The sequence below is a fragment of the Apodemus sylvaticus genome, chromosome 11 (assembly GCF_947179515.1).
Source record: "Apodemus sylvaticus chromosome 11, mApoSyl1.1, whole genome shotgun sequence".
Taxonomy (NCBI): Eukaryota; Metazoa; Chordata; class Mammalia; order Rodentia; family Muridae; genus Apodemus; species Apodemus sylvaticus.
In genome coordinates this window covers 58,196,701-58,214,730 of record NC_067482.1, presented here as the reverse complement: position 1 = coordinate 58,214,730, position 18,030 = coordinate 58,196,701, and the positions used below count along the sequence as shown (strand labels likewise).

Below are 18,030 nucleotides of genomic sequence, written 5' to 3'. Positions count from 1 at the left end.
TTCTCTGTGCACCCCTGGCTGTGCTGGAACTTTCTCTGTAGACCAGGCTGGTGTCAAACTGAAAGATCCACCACCTACCTCTGCCTCCTGAGTGCTGGGATTAAAGGGTATGAACCACCACCTGGCTTTCAACCCGAGGTTTCTATGAAGCATTTCTACAGTCAACCAACCACAGTCCATAGGAGACAACTCTGTCTTTTCAGTTAGGGGGTGGCGAGAGGCAGAGGGAGAAGTTTGGGAGCTATAATGCGGACATCTGGTTCTTGGCACAAAATCTTGTGTGCCACCAAGACCGCCCACTGGACTTCACTTGATCCCTGGCTTCTATTTTTAGTCCCCTCATCTTACAGATCTGGCTTATGGATCTCCTTATATTTGCTGTTTTGACTTCCTGGCCTGCTTGCTAATCAGTTTGCCGGTTTGACTCACGGGGTTTGCGTGCATCGCTGGGACTTAAACCCACACTTGTTTTGATTTCTTTCTGTAAAATTAGAAGCATTTGATGTAATGGCTGCACCTACCCACAGCTGGTAAAGCCAGAATAATGCTCGATCCCGCATAGCTTACACACAATGTAGACAATAATTAGGGATGCTATCTTTAGATGTTGGGATAAGCTGTTTCTCAGAATGGCAGGGATGTTTTTATTTTTTTTTTTCTGAGTGGGGCTTATTAGTGCACATACACAAAAATACTAAAAAACTTAAGAAAATAGAGCAAATCAGTGAGTGCTTTAACCAACTTGGAAGCCTACAGGAAATAAACCAACTGAGTTTAGATCTGCTGTTTGGACAAAATGCATAAAATCCTTACATTCTCTATAGTTTTCACTATGGCCATATGACCAAAAAATTTCAGGTAGCACATGACAAGGCATGAGTTGCTATCATAGACTGGAAGTAATGCCCAGCCTGGGCGTGGCCTTGGGAAAGGTTGGGGGAAGGAGGACATAGATAATGTAGACTATTAATCTCCCAGTCAGGAAAGTTAACACTTAAAAAATGTTTCATTTTGTGCATGTGAATGGTGGGTGGGGGATGGGAGCATGTAGTTGCCATGGTGCATGTGTGGAGGTCAGAGAAGAACTTGTGGAATCCATTACACAGATTCTGGGCATTGAACTCAGGTAGCTAGGTATGTGCAGCAAACTCCTTTAGCCGCTGAGCTATAGAGCCTGCCCTCTTTTCCTCCTCCTCCTCCTCCTCCTCCTCCTCCTCCTCCTCCTCCTTCTTTCTCTCTTCCTCCTCCTCCTTCTTCTTCCTCTCCTCCTCCTTCTTCTCCTTCTTCCTCTCTTCCTCTCCTTCTCCACCTCCTCCTCCTCTTACTCCATCTCCTTCTTTTGCATGCATGTGTGTGTTTTGTGTGTACATGGGCACACTCCTTCATGATCTCATGTTTGTTTTCAAACAAGTGTGTGTGTGCATGTGCACATGGATGTGTGTGTATATGTGTGGGACCCAAGTTTGTTGGCAGGTGACTTGTTTGGCCCCTCTCCATTTTCCATAGTGAAGCAAGGTCTTTTACTTTTACTAACTCTGGAGTTGTTTTGGTTCGTCTAGAGCTCTACCTCCCAAAGGCTTGTATTATAGGAAAGCTGCCCCAAGGACCAGAATTTTATATGGATGCTGGGATCTAAACTCCAGTCCCCTGCCAGTTCTTTACTCACTAAACCATCTCCCCAGCCTCCAGGCCTCTTTAGTTGAGGTAACAATGGCACAAGATCTAGTTTACATGATACACGACATTGGAGGAACCAGTACACTGTGTGCAAAGGAGTGGAACTTATCATCATCATCAACATTTTTAGAAACAGTACAATGTACTTAAGGTGACTTAGTGTTGTATGTGTACAGTGTCTATGCATGCACGTGTGGCTGTCAGGGGACAATTGGAGATGTTACTCCTCAGGCACAGTCCATTATTTTTGTTGTTTTGAGATAGGGTCTCTCATTGGCCCGAAACTTACCACGTAACTAACCTGGTTGCCCAGGGCACCCCAGGGACCCTCTGTCCATTTCGTCTCCAAACACTGGGATTAGTATTTGGATGAGTGCGTGCCACCACACCTGGATTTTTATGTTGTTCCCTTGCCCCCAACCCCTGCCAGACCCTCACTTCCATTCTGGAGCTCGACCCCAACTCCTGTTTAACAGGTGAGCCATATCAAAGGAGCATCCCGAGCTCAGTTGCATTCCCTCCCCACACAATGGGTGGGGTTGGGGGTGTTTCACACAGATTTGCTAAAGTGAAACTTTTCAGTGTTGTGTGGACTTGCCCTACACAGCCAAAGAAACCATTGCCATTTAGTGAGAGGTGTAAATTGCCACCATGCTGAGTCATGGTGTTTTGGTTTTGTGTGCATACTCTGGAGAGACCAAGAGCTCCTACTTTTCTTGCTTTTCCCTCTAATTAGAGCCTCTCCTGCTTGCCTGTCTTCCGCTCTGATCTTCAGGGGTTCTCTGCTCAGTCTCCTAGGGGAAAGGACTGCATTAACGGTGATCTCATGGCCCCTGTTGGGCTTTTGGACTGCCTACCTGCTGCCTCCTGAGGGGGGACTCAGAATCAGGAAGGATGCTTCCAAACGCATCTTCCAGAATATTCCAGCAGAGATTTCCAAAGAGGAGGGCAGAGTCCAGGCATTCACATGGCTACACAATAAAGGCTGAAAAGCACCTGGATCTGTGTGTATTGGGGGTGTGGCGAAGAAAACCAAGAAGGACACAAGCAAGTTGTCATTGTAAAGTGACAGATAGGGAAGAATCATATTAATGAGCAAGTAAAACGACCTTGTCAATGCCAGATAGTGACGCAGGTACAGGTTCTCTCAGGGCAGGAGTGTACTAAGAATCCACTGTGTGGAATGCCACCACCTGGGCCCTTTCTAGAACTTGGCATCGTGATGGATGATGGGAGTGTGTTAGGAAACCACACTGGAGCCTACGCTAATTCAGTTGACTCCGGTTAGCTGTGGGGAGAGGCTCTACCAGAGACCTGGCTAGTAGGGCTCAGAGGAATGAAGAGGGTGACACACGGGGCTTGGGATGGGAGAGAGCAAGAGTGAGAAAGGCGGGTTTCTCAAGCACCAATCTAATTCCACACACCTGCTGTGGACTGTTCACACCTAAGAGATCCCCGGCACAGAAAATGCAAAGTGCAGATTTCAAACAAGCTCTCTTTCAGGACTATCAACGTATCTCTGTAGACTGTGGTCTGCATTCTGGTGACCAACTAACTGCCTAACTAACCAACTAACTACAGTAGAAAGCTAACAGGACAGCACACCTAGAGGGGAAGCAAGGATGGGAGGAAACTAGGAAACAGAGCAGACCATAACTGGGGAGGAGGGAGAGGACACACCCTTTCCCTAGTCAACTGCAGTTGCTTCCCAGCCCAGACCTATTGGCAACGTAATATTGTACATTACTAAACAAGAACAGAAAAGATCTGTAGGGGTCAAGTCCACCTAAATGGCTCATTCTGCTGCCTGAGACATGATTTTGTTTCATCTGTATCTCTTTCAGTGTCTTATGTCCAGGGATAACCCAGAGAGTGTACCTTGAGCAACCTATACCCATCACAAAGATAAGACCTCCTAGCTAGGTGTTTAGGCATAGGTGTGTAATTGTGACTAAAAAAGTATGGCAGTGTCTTAGTCAGGGTTTCTATTCCTGCACAAACATCATGACCAAGAAGCAAGTTGGGGAAGAAAGGGTTTATTCAGCTTACACTTCCACACTGCTGTTCATCACCAAAGGAAGTCAGGACTGGAACTCAAGCAGGTCAGGAAGCAGGAGCTGATGCAGAGGCCATGGAGGAATGTTTCTTACTGGCTTGTTTCTTACTGGCTTGTTTCCCCTGGCTTGCTCAGCCTGCTCTCTTATAGAACCCCAGACTACCAGCCCAGGTATGGCACCACCCACAAGGGGCCCCCTCCCCTTGATCACTAATTGAGAAAATGCCTCACAGCTGGTTCTCATGGAGGCACTTCCCCAACTGAAGCTCCTTTCTCAGTGATAGCTCTACCCTGTGTCAAGTTGACACACAAAACTAGCCAGCACAGGCAGAAACCCCTTTGCCTCTTAAAAGATGTTTATACATATGCGTGGAGAGACACCCTTGTGCCTTCGAATATATGTGATAATAGGTGATATGTGAAGCTGTTATAGCCAGGAACCTCAACTGACCCAAACAAGCAAAGATAGGAGATCCCTGGGAAATTCCTGAAGTAGTTCCAAGATGCTCCGCTTCAGATGTTCTGGTCACACAACAGAATTCATTTCCCTGCTGTTTAAATGTCTCTGAGTATGAGCTGCTGCCGGGAAAACCAGGGTAGATGCAGGTCATACAGCAGAGCTGAGGAGACAATGCTACAGCCAACTATTTAAGAAAGACCAAGGGAAACTGTAAGTAGTGACTGTATTCTCTTTAATGTCTACAGAGCAGAAGAACCATGTTGGGTAGACATAGCAAAAGTGGGGATGTTGTTGTCATAGTTACATGTACATAACAACATCAGCTTAATGACTCGCTCCATGTAGTAGCACAGGTGCCTTCGGTGCTGGCTGGATACACTGAGCTCAAGCTAGGGTCCCCTTTTATCCTGGCTCCCTAAAGCACAGACCCCGGGGCCCCCTGCAGCTTCCCGCCCTACTAGACTGTGCTAGAGTTTACTCTAAACCCCTCCTTACCTGAAAGTGATAAATGGCCGCAAAGAAGTGTCCATTTGTTGGATGTGTGTCCAAACCATAGCTTCTGGGAGGGGAGAGTGTTTGTTTTCTTTTTACTGAGTCACATCTGGCTGGGTTTCCCTTAGCCATTCTGGTGTCCGACGCAATATTGACCACTTGACCTGAAAGCCAGCTGCGGACCCCGTCCATCGAAAAGGCATCTTCGGGACTGTTGGCCTGTGTAAACTTGCAGGCTCACAGCCTCCTTCCCTAGAGGGCTGGCCTTCAGGGGGCAGGGCACAGAAGGAAATACAGAGTGATAAACAGGGCAGTGAGGCTCCCATCAGAAGGTGTGTCCTTGTCCCTGAGAGTCCCAGGGCACAGAAAGGGTTTAGGATGAATGGAAACACATTTGAGTTCTTTCTAGCTGGAGTTTCTGAGATCAGTTCTGGCCCCTGGGAGTCTAGATGCAAAATTCTATTAGGATTCTTCAGTGGTGTAAGAAACTGGGGTAACACTAAGCTTTTCCCAAACCCCAGATAACCCCACCATCCTATATGCAGCTTGGGCTGGATAAAGATACCTAGTATTTCTAATGTCATCTAAACAACAACAACACAAAAATCAGATTACCACTAAAAAGTCCCTCACTGGCAGACACTTGCTACCCATCGTTCCAGACCAGTGAAGCCTCCACACCTAGGCTAGGACACTCAGATCTGCACCCAGTCAGCAAACAGCCTCTCCTACCTGCAGCCAAACTTCCCCAGCCTGCTCTAGTCCCTCCCACCTGCCACTGTGAAATACTGGGTGCAAAGAGTCCCCACTGCTGGGGGATCCTCAGAGACCACCGCACGACAAAGTGCAGCCATGGCCTCGTGAACACATTTCATTCAATTACATCTTTCCTTCCAGCCACCTAGCTATTCCCAAGACTGAGACCCAGGGAAAAAACCCCTTGCTTCCCTAGCTTGTCCCATTGTCTTGATGGACAACATTAAATGCTAATAGAAAAACGTCTTCTCTCTAATAAAACAAATGCTGACAGGAAGAGGGATGTGGAGAGGCAGCCATATGGCAACCACGATTCCTGTGCCCAGCCATGTTCACAGCAGCACGTCTTCAGCAGAGAGAGGTGACACCGAGAAACTCACAGACCAGCTTTCATAAGTCAGACAGAGCTGGCACCATTGGGTGTTCCCAGCTTGTAGCGGGATCAGAGTGTTTTCTCATTTGCAGACAGGAAGGTGTCCAGTGGAAAGGGGGCTTTGGACGGCTGTTCCGAGGCCTCAGCCTTCCCTCGCTGTCCCTGGTGCCTTCAGTGTGTCACCCTGTCAGTCTCTCCCCGTCATGTTTGCACAGTGCTTCTTGTGTCTCCACCCTCTGAGACGCCTCTGTCACCTCCCGTGCTGGATGCTTTGACCTCTGGCTGTGTGGAAGGCAAGTGGTCCTGGAGAGCGGTGGTGTATTCCTCCTGGGAGGCCAGGCTAGATGGGGACAGCCCCGGCTCACACCTCTGTTCCCCCGTGGGAGCTTCCTCCAGGTCTGCAGCCTCCTGTCCATCCGTCAGTTGAATGCTCTCCCTCCCCAACGTGCTTACTTCTTCTGAAGGCGGCTGGGGCCCTGCAGGATGATGAAAGGCCGAGTGCTTGTTCATGTCGCTCGGTGGCGGGGCTGCGGGGCTGACAGCAGGCTTCCCAGCATCCTCAGGCTCTGTCAGCGCCTCAGCAGCTCCACGGCTCTCATCTTCTTCCTGCTTCTGAATCTCCCCTGAAAACAAGCAAGGGGCAGCATTAAACCTGAGGCAGCAGGTTGCTCTCACCTTCCTCTCCTGATAACTCCCACCTAGCCACCTGCCCAAGGCCTTTAAGAACCAATGGTTTATTACTCTTCCCTCGTCCAGGCAGGGCTCCAGAGGCCAGGGGGACCCAAGGACCCATGTGGAGAAGCCAAGCCAGCACCTTGTCCAATGAAGACTAAGTCACAGCTTCCCGAAAACCCATGCCTTATTACTATTGACCTCCTGTGACCATGGAAGACTAAATTTGAGGGCAAAGGTTGTCCTTTGGAAGCTGAGGGCCTTTATGGATGGACAGGGATTCCGGCTGCCTTCAGAGAAGGATAGCTTGGGGAGGTTTAGTATCATCCCATCTCTCAGTCTCCATCAGCTCCTTACTCTCTGAGGGGACCCCCGATGTTTGCCCAGCTTCAGATAGAAGGCTACGTACAAACAGCTTCAAGCTTTCTCCTGAGGCTCCAGACTCTTGGCCTTAAATTCCTCTGTCAATAAGAAATTCTAGAGGTACAAGAACCAGGAGTCAGAAGCCAAGGGGCGGGTCCTGGGAGCTGGGCCCTTATGCCCGTTTCCCTACTCACTTGTTCTATGATCACGTCTGGCCTCAGTTTCTCACTCTGATATCCCTCCCTGACCTAATAAGTAACAGTGGCATTGTATGACCAGGGAAGAACAAACAGCACTTAATACCAAGACACGTGTATTCAATACTAGGCTGTGGGTTTCCCACAAGTCAGTGCGTTCTGAGACCTCAGGAACAGCCATGATGAAGAATATGGAAGGCACACAGCTGGGTGGGTTTAGCATGAGCAAAGGTCTTGGTGCAAACACTGAAGGCCCCAGGGATATTTCCTGGTACTCCTAACTAGAACCGCAGCAGAACAACACTACAGTCAGGCCTGCCGTTGGACATGTGCAGGGAGGTTCTTGGGCTGACAGCTAGCTGGTGGGGCTAGACTGTGGAAGACTGGCAGGAGGTGGGGGGAACACGTGTTCCTGTCGGTTTCTCACATCGCACCTTTGTGGGGAGCCTTACTGATTCCAGATTAGCTTTGACACCATTCACTTTCTTCGCAAGGTCCTACTGGTCCCCTCCTGATGACCTGCAGCCTCAGTTTCCCAGGTTGTATATATGCACGGATACAAGGATATGCACATGGACACACGGCTATAAGGACACCTGCACGGATCCTTCCAGCCAACCAACATACCTGTGATAGGTTTAGAGTCAACTCGTCTGGCTGAAGAGAATCCAGGACTTGTGAACTACACCTGCATGTGTCTGGGGCCCTTTCAGAGAGGATCGGTATGTGGGAGAGTGATCAGTATTCATGGAAAGACCTGGCCAGAATGGACAAGGCACCTTCCAGTTGGCAGCCCACAGAAAAGCAGGCAGAGGAAGATGGCATGGTGGAAGGGCGACTGGGAACAGCTGATGTCATACACCAGCTTAGAAGTAATACCAGCAACTCTCTGGAAACTCCAAGACATTTCAGCTCCAGCTGGGAACAGCTGAAGCATCATCCTGCATTCTGCACTAAGAACCCGGTCCTTCGCCTGTCTGCTGGTGGATCCCAGTTCCTCTAGCAAAGCCACACCATATATCATTTATGTATGAACTTTGTCATGGTTCAGTTCCTCTAGAAAGCAAGGCCTGACATGAGACCCCTTAGGTCTCTGCACGAACCAGTTTTCTCCAGCTCTAAAGTCAGACCAGCTGAGTCTTACTTCATGTGCCTCTCTGCTAGGAGCTGCTCTACACACGTGACATGGTTTATCTTATGGTCCATGATGTCAGGAGCCTCAACTGACGTGTCTGATAGCATCTGAACATTTAAGATCACCTTAAAAGTGGAATTTTACTTTTCTTTTTTGAGTAGAAATATAACACAGGTGGGGAGAACTGGGGATGCCTGTCGTTATGGTAACAAACATGGAGACAAGCATCTTAAAAAAAAAGAAAAGGCAGTGTGTGTGTGCATGTGTGTGTGTGTCTGTGTGTGTGTGTGTGTCTATGTCTGTGTCTATGTCTGTGTCTATGTCTGTGCGTGTCTGTGTCTGTGTGCGTCTGTGTGTGTTGGGGGTGTTAGTGGGAATCGAACCTAGGGCCTTGTACAAGCCAGGCAATCTCTCTCCCCCTGAGCTCCTTCCCTCACTCTTAGATCTCAGCTTACAGTTTAAGGGGTGCTAGCCCATAATAAGCTCTCTTGTTTGGTCTATTGCCATGGATTGTAAGGTCCAGGCTTATGTTTACAAGCTTGTGTTGTGCAAACCTTGTTCCTTCATTTCAAACTATTGGTTAAATAAAAATTGGCTACAGCCAATTACTGGAGGGATTAGAGGTAGGCGGGTTTGGAGTGACCTGGTTGGAAGAGGAGAGATAGGACAGAACGAGGAGGAGAGGGGAGGGGGTGGGATCTGCCAGGAGAAATGGCAAGTATCTGGGGTACACTACTGGGGGAAGGTAGCCAGGCTAGCAGTTCGAAGAGTAGATCGGGGTGACCCACCAGTAATTATTAAAGCCGAATAAAATAACCACAGTCTGAGTCGCATTTCTTTGTAGCTGGTCAGGGCTAAGCTCAGACTGGCTCTACTCCACTCTCTGGCTCTGTGCCAGGCCGCATGCTATGCCTGAAGCACAGGGTAAACTGAACGAGTTCACTGGGACAGGGAAGGTAGAGAAAAACAAAGAGGGTGATGGGGTCCCCCTCGCCTCTCGGAAAGTGTGCCCACGCACCTGACTGCCTTGCTCTGGGCCCCACTTTGTAATGGTTCCACCACTTTTCCTTTCTTAATTTTGAGTAATGACTTGGGTCTCTCTCCAGTCCCTCGCTGGTGAGCTCTGTAGCGTCAGATCCACATCCTCTGATCAGCCCCGCCATCTCCTCTGTGCCTTCTCTGCCTCCTGTTTCCACCAGCCACAGCGTCCCCCTCTCTCTGACTGTTTGTGGTTTCTGCGACAGCACGGTTTTGTTGTTTCCAGTCGACTTCTGGGTGCACACAGACTGATGTTTTGTGGCTTGTAACAGATGACCACCTACTTAGCACACACACATCTGTTTTCTTATAGCTCTGGAGCCCAGAAGTCCTAAGTGGGTCTCCCTGGGCAGAACAGGAGCTCAGTCCCCAGGTGACTCAAGGGCATGATCTGTTCTTCACTTTTCCCAGGGTTTGGTGGCTTCTTGGCTTGTGGAAGGATTCTTCCAGTGCCCATCAGCATAACTATATGTCCTTATCTTATCTACTGGGGCTACACCCTCCCTTGCCTTCATCTTGTAAGATGATCCATTTAGGACTGAACCATATGTATAATCTAGGATCATCTTCTCACCTCAAGATCCATAGATGAATCCCGTCTGCAAAATGCTTTCATCACGGGAGGTGTGATTAATCGGTTCCCTTGGAGAACACTGATCTCTAGTACACATGCCCTTCCTCCTTTCCTTTGAGGACCTGGTGCCTGCTCCCTGTGGGTACCACACTGTGGGCACCGTGGGTGTAAACACACACTGAACAGGCTTCACCTGGGAAAGACAAGTCTTGCCTTTTGTCTGCAAACCTATTCTGTCTAGTTCTCCTGATACAAATTTGATTTTTTTTTCACATTTAAAAGGAGCCATTTCATTTTCCTCAGCCTTTAGGATAACCACAGAACTCCAGGGCCAGACTTTTGACCAATTTTTTAAATCTCATTTTCAAGTCTGTATTTAGTTATGGATACCGTGTGTCACTGTTCCCCACAAATCACATCCTGGAAAATGATCCTGGCCCTTGTCCTTACAATGAAATACATGAACACAGATATGATATAATCAATCCTTGAACTGATAAGCAGACAGACAGACAGACAGATAGATAGATAATAAATAACCAAAACCTGTTGTGATGTGTTCAGTCAAAATACCAGTGTGCACAGTTCCCAATAAGTTCATCCTCCAACCAAGCCAGGGGCCTTGCTGCAGTCTGGCCATTTGACTGGGTCCATGGATGTGCTTAGAGCAGCCGAGTCTCAGGCCCCACCCCTCATCTACTGGCCTCAGAAGGCACACTTTCATAGGGTCGCACTTTCATAGGGTCCCAGGTGATGGGGGTTCCCACTGTAGTGTGGGAAGTACCGTGACCTTAAAGAGCACATCTCATCATGTCTTCCTCCATAGAGAAAGCCTTCAGAGGCTGCAGATTCTGGGGGACAGAGCTCAGGCCTATAACCTTGTTCCTGCCTCCACACCTGTGTCTCTCTGTACCCCACACCCCAGCTCCTCACCTTGCACCCCTCCATCCAGCTACATTGGCCAGCCCCTCTCCCTCACCTCTCCTGGGGCTGTTGTTGACTGACTTCCCCTCTCCCTGGAGCAATTGCTCACTCTTTCCCTTCTCTGTTCCAAAGGGAGCCTTTGAGGGGCAGCCCAGCCCCCACCTCCTCCATGAAGATTAAATATGGCGGAAAGCCCTGTTCCTAGTCACAGACTTCCCACAGGGGAAGTCTAGGCCTCCTGGAACTTCTCTCTCTCTCTCTCTCTCTCTCTCTCTCTCTCTCTCTCTCTCTCTCTCTCCTCCTTCTCTCTCTCTCTCTCTCTCCCCCCTCCCTCTCCTTCCTTCCTTCCCCCTCACCTCAAATTGTTACTTATAACTAACTGCCTTAAGTACAAAGTCTTGCCTGAATAATTTTTTAACTTCCGCAAGTGTTCTATGGCAGAGACCCAATAAATATCTTACTAAGTGCTTGAATATATGGACTTATACATGAATTCATGAAAAAGTGAATCTATTAGCATACATCCTAAATACCATGCATCACTTTATGAAAGCAACTTAAATTTATAGTATTCATTTTAAGGTATATTCAGGTAACTATGCTAAAACTTCTCCAAATTTCTGAAAGGAGTGGAGATGTCTAACTCCTACAAATATTTAGCTACATCCAAGGTGGTTCAGGGAAGCAATCACATCAATTCCATACTAACAGATGGAAATTCTCATAGTGGTTATGGAGGAGCCCGAGAAACACTGAGTCAGAACGATCTCGGGGAGCGTTAGTTAAAAAGAGTGAATTCTGGGGTTTCCTGCTGCTGCACTTCTCACCCGTGTGAGATGAATAAACTCCTTCTGCAAATTACTCCCATGAAATCACTTCTCCCGAGACAGTTAATAGTATATTCTGTTGCCCCTGAAAAATTAATTAACCTTCCTCAGTACTGCCTCACCCCTAAACCATCGGCAGTGTGTTTCTAGCGTAGCTCAGGTGAGACCTTTGCCACCCTCATTTACATCTAAAGGGAGCCGGGATGAATTATGCCAGGGCCTCTTGGTTGCTGCTGCTTTGCCCCGTGCTATTTCCTTCTCTGATATTCCAATCCTGTCTAGATGTGCGAATCTTGTCACCACTATCTATCTTCTTCCCCCCTTCTCCCCCTCCTCTTTCTTCTCCTACTTCTCTTCCCCCTCCTTTGAGGTTAGCTGGGAAACATTTTATTCTAAAAGTTTGTTCAGGGGATGAGGAAGCTAGTCCCACTGTTATCATTACAGGCTAAATGCAACCATGAAAGGGGATGCCGGGTGTCTAAGGGATGGTGGACACCAGCAGAGACGGCAGACTCCTGAGGGGGACGGTGGACACCAGGAGAGACGGCAGACTCCTGAGGGGGACGGTGGACACCAGGAGAGACGGCAGACTCCTGAGGGGGACGGTGGACACCAGGAGAGACGGCAGACTCCTGAGGGGGACGGTGGACACCAGGAGAGACGGCAGACTCCTGAGGGGGACGGTGGACACCAGGAGAGACGGCAGACTCCTGAAGGGGATGGTGGACACCAGGAGAGACGGCAGACTCCTGAGAGGGATGGTGGACACCAGGAGAGATGGCAGACTCCTGAGGGGGACGGTGGACACCAGGAGAGACTCCTGAAGGGGTTGGTGGACACCAGGAGAGACTCCTGAAGGGGTTGGTGGACACCAGGAGAGACGGCAGACTCCTGAAGGGGACGGTGGACACTGCCTGAGCTTCTGTTGTCTGCTCCTGTTTACTTGGCTTTCCTGAGAGAGACTGGATAGCATGACTTGGGACTAGAACAATACACGCCAGGAAATTGGGATTACCACCCCCCCTTTCCCTGTGTTTATCTAGAAGGCACTAAAAACAGCATAGTTAAGTCAATTATTAACACACACAGAAAAGTTCTTAAACACGTGACAGCCATCATGCCTTCACTAAGACCTCTGCTCCTTTGCTATGGGAACCAACTCTCTTTGAACGCTAAGATTCTGAGGTGTTAACTCTTAAGCCAGCCGTGGGAAGCCTTACTTTTGCTCTAATTACAGACTCATAACACTGACGTTTCCATAAAAGGCTTATGAATTAGCCCAAAGTTGGAAAATATTACTGCAAATAATAGTAATTATTCTGGGCCGCTGTCACAAACAGAATTAATATCATTAATAATTATTAGTCACAAAACAGACATCAATAAGGACGAGGCAAATGCTTCATGACAGAGTGGAAAGAAAAATATTTTTTTTTCTCTCTAAAGAATGAAGAAGAAATAGTGTTGAGATGGTTAGTCCCCTAAATATGTGTCCCACCCTGCTCATAGGCCCATCTTTGTCGGCTGTCTGTCTGGGTTTTGCTTGTTCTGCGTGTGGCAGCCTTCAGTTGGGATTAATCAGGCCACAGCAGTGAGGAGGCCATTGGGACACTGACAGCTTCTTGGAGAACGCATCCTTATTCCCACTGCATGCTGGCTCAGTACAGAAAAGAACAATGCGCATGGATGATGGGACCCTGGAAGCTATCATTTTGAATCACTTGTGAAGATGGAGACAGCCAGAGTCCATTTCTGTGCAGCAGGCCCAGGCTACCCAGAGGCTCAGCAAACTCAGAGCAGAGAGAGGCTTTGGTGTTCCATGGGGACATAGGCTGCCAGCGTGCCATGACCACCAGGCACAATACAAGGTCACACACAACGCACCAGAGGCCACACACAGTGCACTGGCGGCCACACAGAGCGAGCACACCGGAGGCCATATGCTGCAGGCTGCAAAGACCCAGTTTTGCTTTCTGGCCAGTGTTGATTCACCAGGGTAAGGAGCTGTTCTCCAGGGCTTCTTCCATGGGTACCTAAGAATGTTTCTGTTGAAAACCTAGAAATGCCGTCTCCATTTACCATTCCGGCACTGTGCTAAGCGATCTGAATAGTTAGAAGAGGCTGGGTGAAACTTGCTGGCCCTAGATTGAGTTCTATATCTTCTTGCTGAAGCTCCAAGCTCTAAGCTGTGAGCTGGCTCATTTCACAGGACAAGCTAAATAACAGATCTGGTCAGTCCACCTTGCTAAAAGGTCATTCGGTCATCAGGGGAGGAGGGCGGACTAGATCAGTCTGACTAGCGAGATTCTAAGTCACGACAGCTAAGTGTAACTCGGAAACTCTGAGCAGGGTGGAATGAGATGGCAAGGTATTTCCAGGGCTTGAGTGAACAGCTGAAGGATGAAAATGGGAACAGGATGGGTTGGAAGCGGGGAATCTAGGAGTGGAGTCTCCGATGACACAACCAGACTGAACCACCAAATGGGAGGTCCGAGAAAGCCCACGGAAAGACTTTGGTTACTGGCCAGATGTGGGTGCGGAAGAGATACTAACAGGAGTCGAGGATTACAAGGTTTCAAGTCTGAGTAATCAAGGAGATGGGGGGGGGGCGGAGGAAGCAGGGAGATGGAGATTTGATGATGATGTCATACTGAAAAACACCACCCAGTGCTGGGGAAGTTTAGGCCCTGAGAATTAGAAGATCGTAGCAGCAGATAGAAAGTGTGTGTGTGTGTGTGTGTGTGTGTGTGTGTGTGTGTGTGTGTAGTGAGGATGTTGTCCTGGAGTCCTAGAGGAGCTGTAGAATGAGAACCTGCTGGCACTGGCATGCGTTCTGTAGAGATCACAGACCAGGAAGAGGCAACAAATTTGGCAACACTTACCATCTCCGGCACTCTGCTTATTCTCAGTGGGCTGTTCCACAAACCTCAACAGTGGGGACTTGGACCTCTGTATAGTGGGGAGAGTCTGGTCACTGAGCAGTATGGTGTCCTTGCCCCCTGTGAGGAAGATGAGAAGGTTATCTTGTCATGTCACTGGTTTAGCTGGGTAACATTATAAGCTGTAACATTTTTTACTGTCAATGTGACACACTGTAGAATCACCTGGGAAGAGGGGATGCCTAGATCAGGTTGGACTCTCAGGTATTATTTTAACAAAATTGATTGAGGCGGAAAGACCAGCCCACTGTGGGTGGCACCATTCCCTAGGCAGGCGATTTGAACTCTATAAAAGTAAAGAAAATTAGCTGAGTACAAGCATGCACATGGTCTCTCTCTCTCTGCCCTTAACTGGGACTGTGATTAGATGCTTCAAGTTCCTGCCACCTTGGCTTCCTCACAATCTAGAATTGTAAGTTGAATACACCCTTTCTCTCCTAAGTTGCTTTTATAAGACTTTTTTTTTTTTTAATCACAGCATCAGAAATGAAACTAAGATACTCCCGCACAATGAGCTAGCTATTTGGTTGGGAAATCCCTTCAGTTGTGGTCAGTACAAGTAGTCAGGGGATCAGCAGTGTGAGGATGGAGCAGGGCTGTATCCGTGCTCATTCCCCTTGACTCATTTCTCCGACTCAAGAACACTGCCCACAGGGGTCCTCCAATAAAGGGCAGGTTGTCTGTCTGAGAGGAACTGAGCAGCAGTTGGGTGGCCCAACAGCGGCAGTAGCAGCAGTAGGGAGCTTGGGAGGGATGTGGTCTGGATAGAGTCATCTGCTAACTGGATGACAGCAAGAGTGTCACTTTCCCTCTCTTAGCCTCAGTCTTCTCCTTATGGGTGGTTGTGAAGACAACATGAACTGGTTGGGAGAATATTTCAGGGCTTAGGCAAGCCTTCCACAAATGTCACCCACTGACATCAGCAAGAACTCCCACCTGATTGCATCTGGTCATGTCAACTATGCATTTCTGTCATAAGGCAGGTGGGATCAAGTCCTCCACCTTATCCCAGCTGTATTCCCACTGGGAACATACACACAGCATAACTTTGAGTTATGCCTATGAGTGTGAACTCCCCAAAGAGCGTGGAGAAGGTTTTGAGGGAATGAGAGGGCAGAGGGAAATGCACTGTTCTTCCATTACGGAGGGCAGAGCAGGCCACACAGATGGGTAGCAGGGAAGAATAGCTTTGAAGATGGCAAGCACAAACAGATGCATTGGCATCAAATGCATGGACAAACAGCAATGCCACCTACAAGGTCAGGAGAGCCAGACCATGGGCATGATATATTGCCAACTCTAAGCTTGAAAGGCTTAAGGATTTTCTAGGTGGAAACCACTGGGTCCAAAATAAAAGCTCCAGCTCACGAGTACAGCTTGGGCTCCAGTCTGGCTTAGAGTAAAATTTTCTCAGAAGCTCTACAATTTTATTTGTTTTCCCATTAATCAGAGCCCAGAAGGCCACTAGGGTAAAAACAGATGTCTACACCTCCTTTGGAGAATCAGATGAAACCAAGCACGTTTCCTCCCTGTGTTCCTCTGTTCCTCTGCTTTTTAGAAACTTGTGTTAGAGAGTTCTCCACACATTAGGCACTCACTAAATGTCTGATAATGTCTGTGTCGCTGACTGAAGTGCCTAATGGGTCCTGGCATCTGGCTTGCTTGGTGCTTGCTGCTGTCTTGGGCAAATGGCGATAGCCTTCGGATTTTCTGTCTTCTGAGTGTGTCAGGCCAGCTGAGGAGAAGCTACTTGGATCTGACCCTGAAGTTGTGACAGGCACTTCCGCTGCCTTTGATGGAATAAATCTAGAAACTTTAGTGCTACTATCTGGAATGGTTTTCCAAAGCACACTATAGATTTATGGTTCAGGGTGACATAGGAAGTCCCCAGAATGACATCTACTTCTACAGTGCCAAGACACCATCTAGAAATGCTTTCACGGGTTCTTGGTGACTGGCTACAGGGACCATATCAGGCAACGGGTGCCTTGTGGCAGATTTCTTTTCCTTATCTCCATCACAGCAACACAGCACATCCACAAGTCGAGGTCGGGCCTATTCTTCGTGCCCATCTGACTCAGGCAGGTAGACCTACAGCTCACCCGCCTCCTGAGGAGGCTCCATCCTCTCTGTTGCAAAACAGTCTTCAACCTCTGCCCTGGTGGCCAAAGAATCAGAAGCAGAGACAGGAGTGGGAACTGGCATGGGGTCAAGGTAGCCTAGGGTTTCCTTTCATGGGAATTCTTTAGGATAGAATGTCTCCTTGACACCACAAATCCCAGGACATCTTCCATCCTAGGAAGGGAATTTGTGGGTGGCTCCTCACAAACACAAGAGACTTCAGCAAAAACTTGAGCAGAGGGCATGTAGGGAAGACAAACAGACCAGGCTTTGTCTGTGCCAGCCACAGTGGGGTGAGAAGACAAACCTGTCCAAACTTGTGCCTGGAGATGGTGCCCCACATCAGCACCATGCCTGGGTCTGGTCACTCTTGCCATGTTTGAAAAATTCAAAGCCTTTCTTAGAAAGCTCGCAGTTCCACTGTCTCTCTGAAGGTCTGGAGGCAGCTGTGGCCACTGAGCTGAGCTCTAATTGGATAATCTGCCTGTGTAAGCTTTCATCTGCTTCTTACACTTAAAGAAGAGGGGCCTGGGCTTCTCACTGAGCTGGGGTTCGAGTGGCTTACGAGCTCAGCTGACTCCATATGGCACCGAAGCTCTCACTCCTGCCTCTAAAAATGAACCAAGCACTCTCAACCCCCACAGTTTTCTCCTCAGCCTGATGCCTGGAGAGGAAGAGAGAATGAAAATGAAAAATCTCAAAAGGCCAGACTGTCATCGCCTCTAGCCAGACTGTTCCCTGGCTTTTGGTATTTCTGTGGATTGTTTCTGGGTCCCCCCAACCTCTGTGTGTGTGTGTGTGTGTGTGTGTGTGTGTGTGTGTGAGAGAGAGAGAGAGAGAGAGAGAGAGAGAGAGAGAGAGAGAGAGGAATGTGTCCTAGCTCTTACATGGGAATTAGAAGACAGTCTTGGATGTTGGTCCTTGCCTCCCACCTTGGTTTGAGACTGGATCACTTTAGCATTTGCTGTGTATTCCAGGCTCTTTGGTCCATGTGACTCCCCATCTCACCCGGCCATAGGAGCATGTGATTACTGATGCGTGCTAACAGGCCTGGCTTCATATGGATGCTGGGGATTCAAAGTCAAGTCTTCATGCTCATGCAGCCACGGTTCACCCAAGAGCAGTCTCCTGGTTCCCTGTGCTGCTGCCTGTGAACACACCTGGGGCAACACTCCCCAGAGCTGCCTATATAGATCTGAGAATATCGGAGGGAAGGATCCCAGGAGGTGAGAGTAAAGGGATCAGTCCTGGCTGGGGAGCACGGCCTGCACATCTGTCTTCCTTATAGAAGACGAGCTTTGTCACTCTGAAGGCAAAACAGCTTGGAATAGTCTCAGCTATCTAGGCAACCTCTTGCTCTAGCCTGTACCATTGGTCAAGCAAGATCACAAATGACCCCAAGTCTAGCGAACACCATCAAGAACTC

At 48.6% G+C, this 18,030-nt stretch overlaps 1 protein-coding gene across 3 annotated transcripts in view; it reads right to left on the bottom strand.

Moving 5' to 3' along the window:
- Positions 1 to 3,707: 3,707 nt before the first annotated feature.
- Positions 3,708 to 18,030, bottom strand: part of Ccdc149 (coiled-coil domain containing 149) — a 94,853-nt gene continuing 80,530 nt past the window's right edge. For 2 of the 3 annotated variants that reach the window (XM_052199203.1, XM_052199204.1), the window contains exons 11-12: positions 14,427 to 14,543; positions 3,708 to 6,437 (exon numbers count right to left, since the gene is read on the bottom strand). In XM_052199203.1, the coding sequence (XP_052055163.1) occupies positions 6,016 to 6,437; positions 14,427 to 14,543 (539 nt within the window). In that variant the 3' untranslated portion in view covers positions 3,708 to 6,015. The remainder of the gene's footprint in view (positions 6,438 to 14,426; positions 14,544 to 18,030) is intronic. The other variant, XR_007980225.1, reaches the window with a different exon arrangement.